Below are 15,104 nucleotides of genomic sequence, written 5' to 3'. Positions count from 1 at the left end.
TAGAGTGCAAGATACTGTCTCAAAAGACAAAAATGAGCAACAGAACTTCAGCAAGACAATTGCTGGTGTCTCTTTCCTCACCAGATTTTATGGCTACACATTCCCTTCCTTGTTTTGAAGTAGCTATAACTGTTGAGTCTTATTTGAAAGCAGAGAGAGAAATTAATCCTAAAGCAAAGCCAGACATGTATCTAAAGGTGAATATATCTAAAAACAAACTCTGCTGCTTAGCTACCCTTTCTTTCACAAATCCTCTCCTGAAAATTTTTCTGGAGTAAATATTCTAATACCAACATACTCAGAATTGTCAGAATCACTCACATTTCAATGAATAGATAGTATCTGACTCTGTTTAAACATAGTATACAGAGCAGAAGATACATGTTAGTGTCTTGCTTTCATTTCCCGGTACTGTGATAAAATGCTCTGAAAAAAAAAAAAAATAGCAACTTAAAGGGGAAAGTGCTTCTGGTTCTATGTTACAGTCCATCACAGGCAGGAAGTCACAGCAGTGGAAGCTTGAGGGATCTTACACATTGCAACCACAATCAGGAACAGAAAGCAAGGGATGCAAGTGTATCTACCCACCTCCTTCTTTTCTTTTATGTGTGTGTTTATAGTCTAAGACCCAAACCCAGGAAATGCTTCCATTCACAATGAATGGGTCTTCCCACCTCAATGAACATAACCAAGACAGATATGCCTGCAGGTCAACCTAACTGTTGAGAAAATTAACCATCCAATTAGGTCTTGATAGATGATAGATAGATAGATAGATAGATAGATAGATAGATAGATAGATAGATAGACAGATAGATAGGTGTATATATGTATATGTATGTATATATTTCTTTGAATTAAAGATCATGTTAATCACATCCTTAAAGGAAAGAAAAAGCTTCATGCTATAATAATGACTTGCTTTGTTTTTCAGGAGTAAAAGGAGAGCTGGGTGATATGGGAGCCCAGGGCAATATTGGCAAGTCTGGCCCCATTGGCAAGAAGGGTAGGTTGGTCATGTCATTTTCCAGTTCAAATAAAATGAGGGAAACACACAGTGAACACATTATGTCATGAAAATGATGGCTTTTCTTTCTTTTAAATGGTGTTTTTTCTGTCTCCCTAACTTGAGTCTTACACAAGGAAGCTCTCATAGCTCAGAACCAGAAAGACATGGAGCATAAAGTTCTGGAAGGCTCTATATTGAACTCTGTCCCTGGATCTATTGATAGCTATTAACCCTTGCTAAGACCCAATGACACCATGATTCAGATACCGTCATGATTACTCATACAACACAATGTAGACAAGTATAAAGTAGAGGAATTAATAATACTGTCTCCATAATCTATTAGCAGGATAGGAAACTGAAGTACATACAAAAATGCTCACCATTTCCAATATAGTCTGCTATAAATGCAACCTCAATATTAGAAAACAAATAGTTGCTCCTCATTACCTAATCTCCCCTTCCCTGCCCTCTTCTCATAAAGCCTCACAGTGGTAACAAGTCCCAATTGTTCTCATATGCAGTAATTCATATGCAGGCATTGCTCCACTTGGAAACACAAAGCTGAAGGATAATCAGCAAGTGTTGCCAACAACTCAGAGATCATTCAGAAAGATAAGATTTTCTCAGAAGAATTATAAGCCTAAACAATATGAGTAGTAGATGTACCAAATGGGAAAGAAAACAGGATTGATATGGGGAGACACTGAAATAGGTCTTGAGGAATAACAACATGTTTATATGCACCAGATAAAGACATTTGAGGGAAAATGGAAGAAATAGTTCTACAAAGGTTCAGATTGGAAGAAGCTCAGTACCACAAATATTATGATTATTCACCCTGTATATACTCTCCATAATACATAAACACTTGAGCCTTTGAATAATTGATCAAGTGCCTCATGGTGCTCAGCACTGGATTCTTTTTTTTTTTAAGTTTCTTTTTTTATTAATTTTTAAATTTATTTTACATACTGATCACAGTTTCCCCTCCCTCCTCTCTGCCTGTTCTGCCCCCCCCACCTCCTTTTTACACCCAGCCCCCCATCCAGTCCTCCTCTGTCTCCATTCAAAAAGGGGCAGGCTTCCCATGGGTGTCAACAAAGCATGGCACATCAAACTGAGGCAGGACCAAGCTCCTGTGTGACAGTTGTGTAGCTTGATCTGTTTTGGGGGCTCCTAGCAGCACTGAATTCTTAGAGTTAGGTTGCCAGGGTCGAGTCTGAACTGAGGCTGTGGCCTTTAGTCTCACCTGGAGGCTCCGTATTTCCTCTTGTCTCCTCTCCCCCAATTATTCTCCACTTTGTTCCTTAAGGGTTACCCTTCAGCTGCATTTGAAGACATGGATGGGCATCTCTCTTGTATATTCACCACTGGTTGAAGTCCTCACAGCTGGGGAAAGCTACACACTAGCTCTTCACAGTCCAGGCAGCCTGCTGTAGCCTGAGTCAGGTGATTTTATCAAAAGCTGAGAAGTGTTGGCTTCAGAACTCTTCATTTGCACAGGCCCTTCACCAAACCCTGAGAGGCAGCCTAGTATGGTTCACATGACCATATGCAAATTAAGACATTGCATCTCTGTCAGCTGAAGTAGTGATAGTCTATTTTTTAATTTTTTTTAAATGATTGCCCCTCCAACAAGTATAACATGCACACATGCATACATACATATAGATATAGACAGATGTAATATATTTATAAATATTAAGGTACGTTCCTTTTTCAACCCCAATGCCATTTGCACTCCTGAAGTGATATTACCACTGACAAAGCACAGGTTAAGACCACTGTCTCCAGCTCTAATTTCCCTCTATCACCCTTCTTGTATTGGATGGTTTGGGAGTGGACACAAGTATTCAGGGAGTGAACTAAGATGGGCTTAAGTGAAGAAAAACATTTAGTTTGGACTTAAGGTGATATGTTTATGTAGTTTGAAGTTACTTCCATAATCAGTCAAGTTATTATTAACAAGTACAATGTAGGAATGACTTCCAAGAATTCTCCCGCCGCCTACTGTGCCCGTCAATACAAGTCATGAAACAGAAGTACTGACTGTGCCCAGCAGTATTCTAGATTAGACATCTCAGGTATGACATGACAAAGGATTTTCCAGATTGTGTTCTCAAACATGCTGACAATCTGAACCTGTGTATCTTATCAATAACAAGTTGCAAGGATGGAAGCACATTAATATAGTTAATAACGAAACACATCCTGAGCAAGAGGCTGCAGCCTGTATCAGGCTAATCTTTCTGAAAATTCTAACTGGCTAGGTTTAAAAGAAATAAGCACACATATATTTGAAGGTATGAGAGAACTGCCCAAATTAATAGGAGCATGACAGCCACACTCTGCAGCAGAAGGGGTCACACTAGAGTTGTGTATTCTGTGTGACTTTTTTCCTAGGATACTCACCAGTTCATATATAGTGCCCTGTGTATAGCAGAAGGCAGCATTAAGAGTCTGAGATGTGAATAGAAAGATACTCAGACTCAGTTGATTCTGAAAAATTGCCAAAGAGAGAAGCCTGGGGAAATGCTCCCTATTTTTAGTTATAACTCCAGAAAACTTTAAAATACTTTAATTAAACATATACTAATTTGTGATTTTTTTAACATAGCAAACTAAGTGTGCAAGAAAATACTTGATCAAGAGGAGAATATAAACAACAAAAAATTATTTAAAAACATTCAATGATAAAAAAAATGAAAATGTCTCTCTCCAGATTGGTAACAAGATTAGTATAGCTCCCTAGCACAAACTCTAACCAACATTTCTCATGAGCTTCTACCCATAACACAAATTCAAGAAAAACAACTAGGAATCACAAGAGTAGAACACAAACTGAGATTCATTACATGTAGATGATTTATTACAGAACCAGAAAATTCTAATAAGCTGCAGATAAGATATCTGTATAGCTAAGATTTTTAGGATGCCAAATAAACAAAAAAAATCAATTTGATTTATACATAAGAATGATGAAATTAAAATAATACTATTTATCATAGTATCAAAGTTATTATGTACCCAGGAATAAATCTAGTAAAACTTATATAAGCTCTCCACAATAAACACAACACACTGGTAATGAAATTAAAGGATGCCAGAGGAAATGGAAACAAAGTTGTACAGATTATGAAACTCCATATTTTTTATATGTCAGTGCCTCCAGACACGATCTTTGCATTCAATACCTTTTTGACCAAAATCTCAGAAATGTTCTTTTGAAAATCAATAAGCTAATGCAAAATGTATGTGTAAATGAAAAGTACTAATAATACTCAAGACAGCCATATAATAAAACAAACAGTGTTGGAAGACATAAATTACTAAATTAAAATATTTACTGTAAAATTATAGTGTGGAGATAATATTAAAAGAAACAAACCAATGGAAATGAATAGAATTCAGAAACATCCAAATGGTTTATGCAAGGTTGATAACAATTTTCAATAAAATATTAGCAGCCTATCACTAAATAGAACTGGGTCAGTTAGATATTTATGTTTCAAAAATAATAATTGAGCCACTGAATTGTCTCGGTGTGTAAAAGTACTTGCTGTTTTGCATAAACATATAATACAAATGGCAGAAGTATGTCTAGGGTCATTTTAGAAATTGTTGAGAATTCTGTCCAAATCCCAAGACAAAATTCACTTAATGATATTTTGTGAAACTCTAGTCAGCAATGCAAACAGCATTTTTAAATATCAAACCTCCTAACGCTATCAAAAGCTATACTACATTGATATTTACCTGCTAAGGAATGACAATAGGAAAATGTGGTCTTCATTTTCCATACCTGAAACTTTATGTTTATGTAACTTTGTATATGCACTAAAAACACTAACACCTGTAATATACAGTCATCTTGAGTCTGAAGCAAGGTACTTCAGACAGCATTTAGCCATGTTGTGTAACATGACAACACACACTGTGCAAAGTGTACATGCTGTATGCTCAGAAACAAGGGTGCAGTGAAGTCACAGGTTACAACATGGGTGAGCTCTGCCACAAAACACATCAGATTCGTTATATGATTAATTTTGAATTAGCTTTTGCTCTTGGTGTTTTCAGAAACCTTTTACTCCTGCCAAGTTTCTCATGACACCTACACTTACCTATGTCACGCCAAACGTGGACACAACCCACAATTTAAGAAACTCAGTAGTAAATGACAGAGACGAGGAAGAATGACACATCTTTAGAATGGCTCACTAAGCCCCAAAGTGGATGGACTTCCAGAAATGTTGATGTGTTAATGAAGCTTTCCTCCTTCAGGTTAATTCCCCCTTCACCACTCAGGTATGCAGCCCTCAGAGTACGCCTCTATCACTGTATGCACTGACAGGCCTGATTTTCTCATTCACCCCTGTAGAATGAAATATTTACTGGGTCTGCTGACTTGCAACATATAAGCAAGGTGCTAGAAAGATAACATGGTAGGTAAGAGCACTTGCTGAAGAAGCCAAGGACCTGGGTTCAAATCCTGAAGACCAATTTTAAAAGATGGTATGGCATTTGATTGGCCACCAATCACGGAGTTGTGGAGGGGAGAAGGGGAAGTGGGGATAAGAGGACCCCAGGGACTTGCTGGTCACCAGTAAGGTTCCAGGTTTAGTGAGAGACCCAGTGTGAAAGAAAAAAAAAATATCCAAGAATGATAGGATGGGACATTCAATGTCTTCTTCTGGCTTTCTGCAAGCACACACATACACAGGCATGCATACTCACACATACAGGTGTACATACACCATACTCACACACATAAATATGCATATACCCACAGTGTGTGTGTGTGTGTGTGTGTGTGCGTGTGTGTGTGTGTGTGTGTGTGTGTGTGTGTGTGTGTGTGTGTGTGTGTACATCTGTAAACCAACTGAGGACTATAATTTTACCTTTCCTACAACACAATAAAACATTTTAATAATTTGTTGTATCAAGGATGCAGAAAACTGGGCTGCAGATGTAGCTCAATGTAGCAAGCTTACCTAGCATGCACAAGTTCCAGGTTTCATACCCAGAAACACACGTTTACCCGTACATACGTATTCATAGGTATACATGGGTATAGGTAAAAACTGAATGCTACAACATGCTATTTCCTCCAAAGTAGCCTGATTGTTCCACTCTTTGCCTTCAAGCACCACTTTTCTACACTAGCAGCTCCACCGCTGACGCCCCGACTTCCCTCCCCTATAGAGTCGTGACATCAAAATTTATAAGCAAGTCTTAAGAAAAATGGAGATGCAGTGTTTTGGCTCACCTTGGTTAATTTCATCTCTAATCAGCACTTGGAAATTTATTGTCCTCATTTGGCCATGGCCCTCGTAAGTTTTTCATGGACTTAGATTAATCTCCATGTCCCTTCTAGGCTGACCTTAAGGCTGTCACCTGCATGGTTAAGGTAGCTTTCCAGACGTCAATATTTCATTTTAGGAATAAGAAATAAGAATGATTTAGTGTAGGTAAATCCAATCTCATGGCAAAATAAATGTTTTTACTTAAGGCCAATAATCCTTTCACACTGAAAGCATTCTGATTTCTTTTTGTTCCTCCGAATGTGACCTCTAATTCTTTACTTAAGACACTCGTTATAGACATATTCCTACTCACAGGTCCAAATAAAGTTTTGTGGGTGACTTGAAATCATAATTAGTTTTGGAAAGATAGATATACTAAACCCGAATCCTCTGTAAGGGAGCTGAGGACTCAGCACTTAGCTGACATGTGGCTTAGGTTGGCTCACCATCCTCTGAATGGAATCCAATATGGATTCCATCATAAGACAGGATTGCTTCATTTACTCCCCTAATAATGTCATCATTTTAGGTAACATGATTCCCATTTAGGAGATGAAAAAATACAGACTTAAGGAAATTCAGCAGCCTGGCCACAAAGCAGCAGGTTCAGGATTTGAACACTTGGCCTTTCACTGGTTTGTCTTCCAGTTTGTCACAAAAGGAAAGGACTTCATGACAAACATCGAAAAGCAGTCACAGTGCTTACAGCTTCTTAAAAGAAAAGCCACATATGGGTTCAAGAAGCCACTCCCCACCCAAAGATCAAGCCAGAATGGTGCTTCCATGCAGCCTTTTCTGCTGAGATTCACAGGGGGTCTTTTCCTGTTCTGACCACCTACCAAGCTTTCAATTTATTTTGAAATGTTAGTACATCATGGTGTCAATCTCCTTGCTCTCTGCTATGTTTTTATTTCCTTAAAAGCCCATCATTCTTCCAAAGCAAATACTGACCTTTCTTATTCCTGACAGAAACACCCAAGATTTGCAATGGATACTGAAGCAGCAGATAATAATCCAGAGCCTTTATATATTATGAATTTGTTCCTGATTCATACATTCTTATGATGATATTTAATTTATAAGTCATGTAAAATAAGAGATTGACAACACTAATTTAAATGAGAAACATTATCAAAATACATTCTGAGAAAGTTTGTGTGAATGCAGTTTCTCTTTTTTTTTTCTTCCTCTCAAAATACATTGCACTGTGTATCTTCTTGTGAGGATGTAAGATGATGTGATGTCAAACATGAGCTAAAAGAGGCAAATACACAGGTATTGTAACAAGGGATCATGATGCCGCATAAGGATTATTTAAAACCATTTTAATGTGGCAGTTCATTTGATAACTGAGGTAACAATTAAGTAGTGGATGGGTAGCATATACAGAGTAGATATAATGCAAGTGGAAGATTCATAGTCCACAAAAATAAAATGAGACATTTTATGCTACTGAGAGTAGTATATAATTTAAAACTCATGTATCATTTAGTTCTGGAGTTTCTATTTAATAATTTTGGACTATGGTTGAGAATAGGGGGACTACAACTACAGAAGTCAAAACAGCCAGTAAGAGGAGATTATTGTTTGCTCTATTTATTTTACGTCTGTTATAAGACCAGAAAGAGGTACTATACCAGAATTAGAATCCCTGCTCAATCCACATCAGTTTGAAAGAGTTTTCAATGCAAACAAAATATAAATTATAAGAAATTAGAATATTAAACCCACATTCACAGAACTATTGCGCTAACTGATGGTGTCTTTGGATATCCTAAAAACATATTTCTGGTTTCTTAAGTGAATTTTTTTATGGCAAAGAGTGCTGTTTCTTTCAGAAATTTTCTTATTTTATTCTTTGTTTGTTTTGTTTTGTTTTTTTGGTTTTTCAAGACAGGGTTTCTCTGTGTAGCTTTGCACCTTTCCTGGATCTCACTCTGTAGACCAAGCTGACCTCAAACTCACAAAGATCCACCTGCCTCTGCCTCCCGAGTGCTGGGATAAAAGGTGTGCGCCACCACCGCCTGGCTCTTATTTTATTCTTAACTGACATCATTATACAGATTTAAGAGGTACAATATGATACTTTGATACATATGTACCCTTGAAATAATCCAATGGAATTAGCATGGATATCACCTCAAACACTTACTGTTCCTTTTGTGGTGAAACAGTCAAGGTCTCCTCTAGCCATTTGGAAGCAGAGAGTATATGACTCTCAACAGTAATCAGCCAGTCGTGCAACAGAACACCAAGGCTTGCTCCTACTAATTCTAACCTTATTCTCCTGAACCAGCCTTCCCCTACTTCCCCTTGATCCTAACCTCTCCAGCATCTGCTAGCGATTACCCCACTGTCTAAGTCCACAAACCTGACATTTTGTTTCATATATAAGTAAGATCATGGGGTCTTTGTCTTTCTGTACCTGGCTTATTTCACTTTGATAACATTTTCTCTTTAATTTCCTTCATTAAATCATGGGCCAACTTATCTGTGAGGCCTTATGAACTGGGGAGCCAGAAATAGTTGGATTTGAATATCAACACTGCCATTCAAAACACTGAGCATATTATTTGCCTCCGAGAACCCCAGTTCCTTCCGTTGTAAAATAAAGGCAATAAACAGCACTCGCAGCCTCTTTGCTTCTGTTAGGCAAGCACTTAGGTGACATCACTGTAAAGACAGTGTCTACACAGATCAGTCTAGAAAAGCTTGGGAAATCCATAGGATCCCAGTGAAGTTACTTTCTTCCCTGTATAAGAATCTCTCAGTGGGAAGCATTCAATAGACAAGGGTGAGAATAATGAGTGACACCCTCAGAGCAAATGGCATAAGGGACCCTGTAGGCTGTAGAGTGGCCTTGGGACAGATGACATCAGGCAGAATATCAGTGCTGATGGCATTGTCCTTTACATTGTCCTACTAGGTCATACGCCCAACTCCCTGCAACCCCTTACTTCTTATCCAGCTAGGACTCCTATTCCTGCAGCCTGGATGACCTTCAGCCTGTGTTTATCCTTCATAATGTTTTTTTTCTTATACTGCCAGATCACCACTGAAGCATGAAACTTTATTTCACTCCTCTCAATGTCTTCTCTTTTGATCTTCAAGAACCTCAGCCAAACATTTTCTTCTGTAAATCAAAAGCTTTTCCTTTCAATTATTGTGTCTGATGTAGGCTTCAGGAGTTATTTTGAAGTTTTTTTTAATCTCTATTTTTTTCTTTCTCTCATTTCAAAAAAGCCTGCTTCTTTAAGAATTATTTTTTGGAAGCCTCTGAATGAGTAAGATAATGGTCCCATGAAAAGAAGAACAGAAAGAGGAATTACCAAGGTTGACATTTCAGTCTAATATGATATGACTTTGCAGAGCAGATATTTGTATGTGTCACTTCTTGACTAAAAACTGTCAATGCTTTGAAGTCCGAGGTTTAATTTTGTCCTTCTGTATATTTCTCCAAGTATCTAGCTGCTCGTCTTGCACAAAGTAAACAGCAAATATTTGTTGAATTCATCTGGAAAAAAAATCTGTGCTTTTTTTTTTTTAACCCAAGGTCAAAGTCACATAGAATGACTTGGAAAATAGTAACTACAGGGAGCTTGATGTAGTAACTAGTGGATACAGATTTGCAAAGCAATTGTATTTTCAAAATTAAATCCATGCTGCACATTGTATTGGCCTTGTTGCTAAGGCAAAGGCCATATTGTAAGTAAGACAAGTACCGCAAATGCAAGTGTTCTTTACATATCCTGCAGGAATTTCGGCAATCAACCTAAATAAACTGTGACTCACCTGATTATATGTGCCTGTGAATAACCCAAAGCAAATCAGTTATAAAATGCAAGGGGTATTAGTTGAAGATGATGAGAATAAAACTTTGGGAGCTGTTTCCTCTGGTTTTAGAGATACAGGATGTTTTGTCAGCTTGAAACTACTCACTATTTATTTATTGTGCCTTTTTGCTGTTTTTATTTAGGCGACAAAGGGGAAAAGGGTCTGCTCGGGATTCCAGGAGAAAAAGGCAAGGCAGGTAGGAACGACATACTCATTTTGTTTTTCGTTGATTTCTGACACCACTCCAAATGTGTCCAGCTCAAAACTATACTGTAAAACAAACAAACAAACAAACAACAACAACAAAAACCCTTTCCATGCATTCAACCTTATTTCCAAGGGATAGAGGACATGGAAGAAGAGAATTTCCTGTCCTCCCACTGGTGACTTTCCAAGCCCCTGGGAAAGAAATGAGGGCACATTCCGTCCCCGTCACACTCCTGATGAGAAGTAAGCCTAGCATACCGGGAAGCAGAATGCAGTGTCTGGAATCAAGAGGAAAGTCCACACCAGAAGCTGCATCAGCAGCCATGCTTTGTGTCCTGAGCATCTGAGCGAAATGCTAGCCTATGGGTGGCCTCCTGTGCTGATCCTTTAAGGCTACTTGGCTTCAAGAGCTGGGGGAGTCCTCAGAGAGCTCAGCTTGTAATTTTTTGATACGAGGAAGTGCAGTAGGTAGTTTGGGGAGAATTCCAGTTGTTTCTCTTCACAGTGGTCTAGTGAAGACCCATTCAAAGAACTACCTTATATTCCTCGCGTTTATCTGTGTATGTGAATCAATTAAAGAACAGGGTATTTTTCCAATTGGCTAATAAAATTAGATTAACTTCCCATACTGCCAAGTAGTAAAGAAATGGAAAACTACACACAGCCACCATTACACAGAAATAAAAGAGAATCATTTGAATTCACTACTGCGTTCTTTGATCCTGCTTCTCCTCACTATAACACGAGGCAGTTAGAAAGCAGAGTGGGTAAAGGAAGCTGCACAACAAATTAAAATAATAGCTAACCCATAAACTGGACGGCTGCCCTTTAAAATCTAAACTGCATCTATTCCCAGTATTTAAATGTCGTCTTTGAAACCTGACAGCTTTACTTTTCATGGATAATCAGAGTTAACATGTGATGGAATCATGAAAAGTTTCTTCTCTCCTGGGAGAGCTGTGTGGGCTCGTGAATAATGCAGTACCCGGAGAGAGGCCTGGCCGCCAATATGTTTTAAGGAAGCTGTAAAAAGTTTCTTCTCAAATTGAGCAGACCATTTCTGGACTCAATAAAAATGCCAAATGGCCCACTGTGTGTACACAGTGGTTTGTCTCATTCATTCTTTGTAAAATTATTTGATTTGTTTTTTTAACTCATTTCAAACAATTTCTAAAGAATGTTTTATGAATTCTTAAAGATAAAATAAAATAGAAACCATGTTTTAAATCAAAAGTTAAACACTTGGTGGTTCATAAAGACATGTACCCAAGCTAGAAAATGGTAGAAAACATGGAAAACACTGAGAAGAGAGAATGGTTCTCTCCAATGTGTCTTCATGTACTTCAATGTGAACTCATAGCTGTTTCATTTACCAGGTACCATCTGCGACTGTGGGAGATACCGGAAAGTGGTTGGACAACTGGATATTAGTGTTGCTCGTCTTAAGACATCTATGAAGTTCATCAAGAACGGTAAGCGTAGAAAATGCCTCAAGTCAATCAAAGTATCACAGTTCAAAAGCCTCCCAAAATATTGATTGTTTTCTCAGAATTCAATATTTTTTATTTCACTGCACAGAATCAATTATATGCATGTGGTATTGGCAGGAAAATGGTCTTTGCTAAAAGAGGGTATTAATTCCACTGAACAAGAGTAAAGACCATTACTTAAATTCTTTGGTCAAATTAAGCAAGTTTTATTTTCTGTCTGACAGGGCTAGCTCCCTAAAGTGGGGTTTGAGAAAATAGCATTGAACATAGGAAAAAGTAGGGCTTATATATCCTCCACACTACAAAGCTAAGGGGTTCCCAAGGGGTTTTTGTTACATGGAAATGTGGCAGAACATCTTAGCTTATCAGGGTATAGGTTAGGGTATAAGGTGTGGAAGGAACATCAAATTCCAGAAAATGAGTCAAGACCTGGTCAAATCCAAGTTTAAAGAAAATGGGAATGAATTTATTTTGACCTGTAACAAGATGGCTTCTAATCTTAAAATAAAGTCAGGCTGGTCTACCAAGGGGAAGAAGAAAACAGCAGAGTTGGGCAAGCTATGCCAGGAGAATAAAGAGAGACAGAGTCAAGGAGAAACAACACCTTAGAAAATATGAACAGAAATATGGCTACTTCCTTGAGTACTTGGGATGGCACATAACTACTAACAAATAGCATGTAGTGTTTTTCATTATTATGTTGCAAGTGCTGTGAGTCAACTGAAGCCTGGAGAATGCCATGCCCAAGGATACAGATAGCCGAGTAGGGTTTTCTTGACTCCTCTGCCAATAATGCATTCAGTACAGGTCTTATGTGTGTCTATAAATTTTTCAACTTGACAGTTTTTCTTGCCCTTTGTCTGTTTCCCACACTAAGCAGCAGTAAAGTCTTCAACTTGGAAAGGGCTGTGCTGAGACAGTTTTATTGAAGGAACTGATGCAGTGACTATCATGGCTGATTTCAGCTGGCTGGACTTTCACTTAGTGTAATCTAGATGTATGTGTTGCACATTAGTGGAAGCACACAAATGCCATCTTGTGTTCAGAGTCAACATGTAATGATAGAGGCCTAGGAAATACTAAAGCTTAACTAAGCAACTTAATTGGATTTAAGTTCTAGTTGTAAGTCATAGATAAGATTCTGTATCTTGGGGCTGGAGAAGAAGGCTCAGCAGTTAAGAGCTTGTACTGCTCTTTCAGAGGATCCCAGTTCAGTTCCTAACACTGATGTCAAGCAGTTCACAGCTGTCTATAACTCTGTTTCCAGAGGATCTGACACCACATCTGATTTCCATGGGCACCCTCACATAGCATGGCTTATACACAGAGAGACACAATGTATTTATATGTATATGTATGCATGTGTGTATACATATATGTATATATATACAAATTTAAAAATAGAATTCTATAGTTTACATGACTCAGACAATCATGAACACATCAGAACCAAAAGTTATAACATTTCAGTGACCACTAATTTCTTAGTGAAGCTAAAGACCCCAAAAGTGAAGCCAAAAGCACAAAGAACATATTATGAGTTGAAGTTGATTGTCAATGCCTAGTTGTATCTTGACACTGAGTCCATAGCTAAGTTTCACTTACAGCTGTGTGGATAATCTCAATCATTGTGTATGTCCATATCCTAGAAACTCGACCTGAAGTGGACAAATGTTTTTATTATTCCTAGACTGTCCATTTAATTTGCTTTTAATAAGCATTTGTCATTTCTCGGACTGTTCCAGGCACTGGGTTGAAGAGTGTCAGACATGAGCTCTGCCCTCAAGACATTCCCAGTTCAAGGGAAGATACACACAAGCAAGCATAGAATAGATTGGAAGGGACAATGGGAACGTAGACGACCCCATGTCCAGCAAGGGGCATTATATACATTTTCTCTGAGATCTTAAAAAAAAAAAAAAAAACAGCAGGCTCTTCCCAGGCATGCAGAATGTGAATATAGAAGAAAGGGGGACAATTATACCTGAAACATAAGCTAGATTTTAAAAAAATGGTAAGATGCTCTGGGTAGTAGCTCATGTTAATTGGGCTTTGTTACCAGGGCTGCTATTGGACAGATGTGTGGGAAGCTAAGGAGGAAGGGGAGGGAGAACAGATGGTGGACTTTTGTTTTCACTTGATAAACAGAAAGGCACAGAAGAAAGGGAAGGAGTGACTACCTCATTATGACCTTGCAAAACGGCTCTTGAATGCTGAGTAGTAGGTGCATTGAGATCTGACAATATTATACAGGTATGTGCTTCTTCTTTTCTTGAGACATGTTAATGATATTCTTCCTCTCCTCCCTTCAGTCATAGCAGGGATCCGGGAAACAGAAGAGAAGTTCTACTACATCGTGAAGGAGGAGAAGAACTACAGGGAATCCCTGACCCACTGCAGGATCCGGGGAGGAATGCTAGCCATGCCTAAGGACGAGGTCATTAACACTCTTCTTGCTGACTATGTCGCCAAGAGTGGCTTCTTCCGAGTGTTCATCGGGGTGAATGACCTTGAGAGGGAAGGGCAGTACGTCTTCACAGACAACAGCCCATTGCAGAACTACAGCAACTGGAAAGAGGGAGAGCCTAGCGATCCCAATGGCCATGAGGACTGTGTGGAGATGCTGAGCTCCGGCGGGTGGAATGACACAGAGTGCCATCTTACCATGTATTTCGTCTGTGAGTTTGTCAAGAAGAAGAGATAATCTCCCTCATGTTACACAGTCACTCTTCTCTTAGGCCTCCCAACAGTTTTATCCATCTGTGCCCTTCCTAATTACACTGCTTTACTAAAATGACATGAGTCCTGTATCCACTATCTTCTTCTGTGTCAATTGTGACAATTTTATGCATACTGTTTGTTTGGTACATTCTTGGGGATCTTTCTCTCCCATTTCTCTTTAGCTCTTTAACTTAATGGAAAGAAGACTCTAGAACTCCGAACAGAAATGGAGAGGGTTGTTCCTAAACAACACATGTTATTGTTCTTTTGTTAAATTGCCCCTTGCTATTAATGGCTCCATCTTTTTTCATAAATGTGTTCATGTAAACATTCCTGACCTTCAGCATAGAGAATGGGGGCCCGGGAAAGCCTTCAGAAAACTCTCAAAGTGTTAAAGTGCTACCATCTCCAAGGCCCCTTACCCTTCCATTTAATATGTTACTCCTGGAAAAATTTCAAGGGAGGCCTTTCACTCTCTGTACATGAGTGTTGCTGGAGGTGCCCTTCCTATTATTTTGACTTCACAGGGCTATGTCA

The 15,104-nt window shown here is 38.6% G+C and overlaps 1 protein-coding gene across 1 annotated transcript in view; it reads left to right on the top strand.

Annotated features, from left to right (window-relative positions):
- Colec10 (collectin subfamily member 10) overlaps positions 1–14,640 on the top strand; it is a 43,151-nt gene extending 28,511 nt beyond the window's left edge. Inside the window, exons 3-6 of the mRNA XM_006982391.4 lie at positions 935–1,006; positions 10,292–10,345; positions 11,733–11,828; positions 14,159–14,640. Of these exons, the coding sequence (XP_006982453.1) occupies positions 935–1,006; positions 10,292–10,345; positions 11,733–11,828; positions 14,159–14,550 (614 nt within the window). The 3' untranslated portion in view covers positions 14,551–14,640. The remainder of the gene's footprint in view (positions 1–934; positions 1,007–10,291; positions 10,346–11,732; positions 11,829–14,158) is intronic.
- The last annotated feature ends 464 nt before the right edge of the window (positions 14,641–15,104 follow it).

Source organism: Peromyscus maniculatus, chromosome 20, assembly GCF_049852395.1.
Source record: "Peromyscus maniculatus bairdii isolate BWxNUB_F1_BW_parent chromosome 20, HU_Pman_BW_mat_3.1, whole genome shotgun sequence".
NCBI classification, from domain to species: domain Eukaryota; kingdom Metazoa; phylum Chordata; class Mammalia; order Rodentia; family Cricetidae; genus Peromyscus; species Peromyscus maniculatus.
Note: the sequence above shows the minus strand (reverse complement) of the source record. Positions and strands in the feature narration are given on the sequence as shown.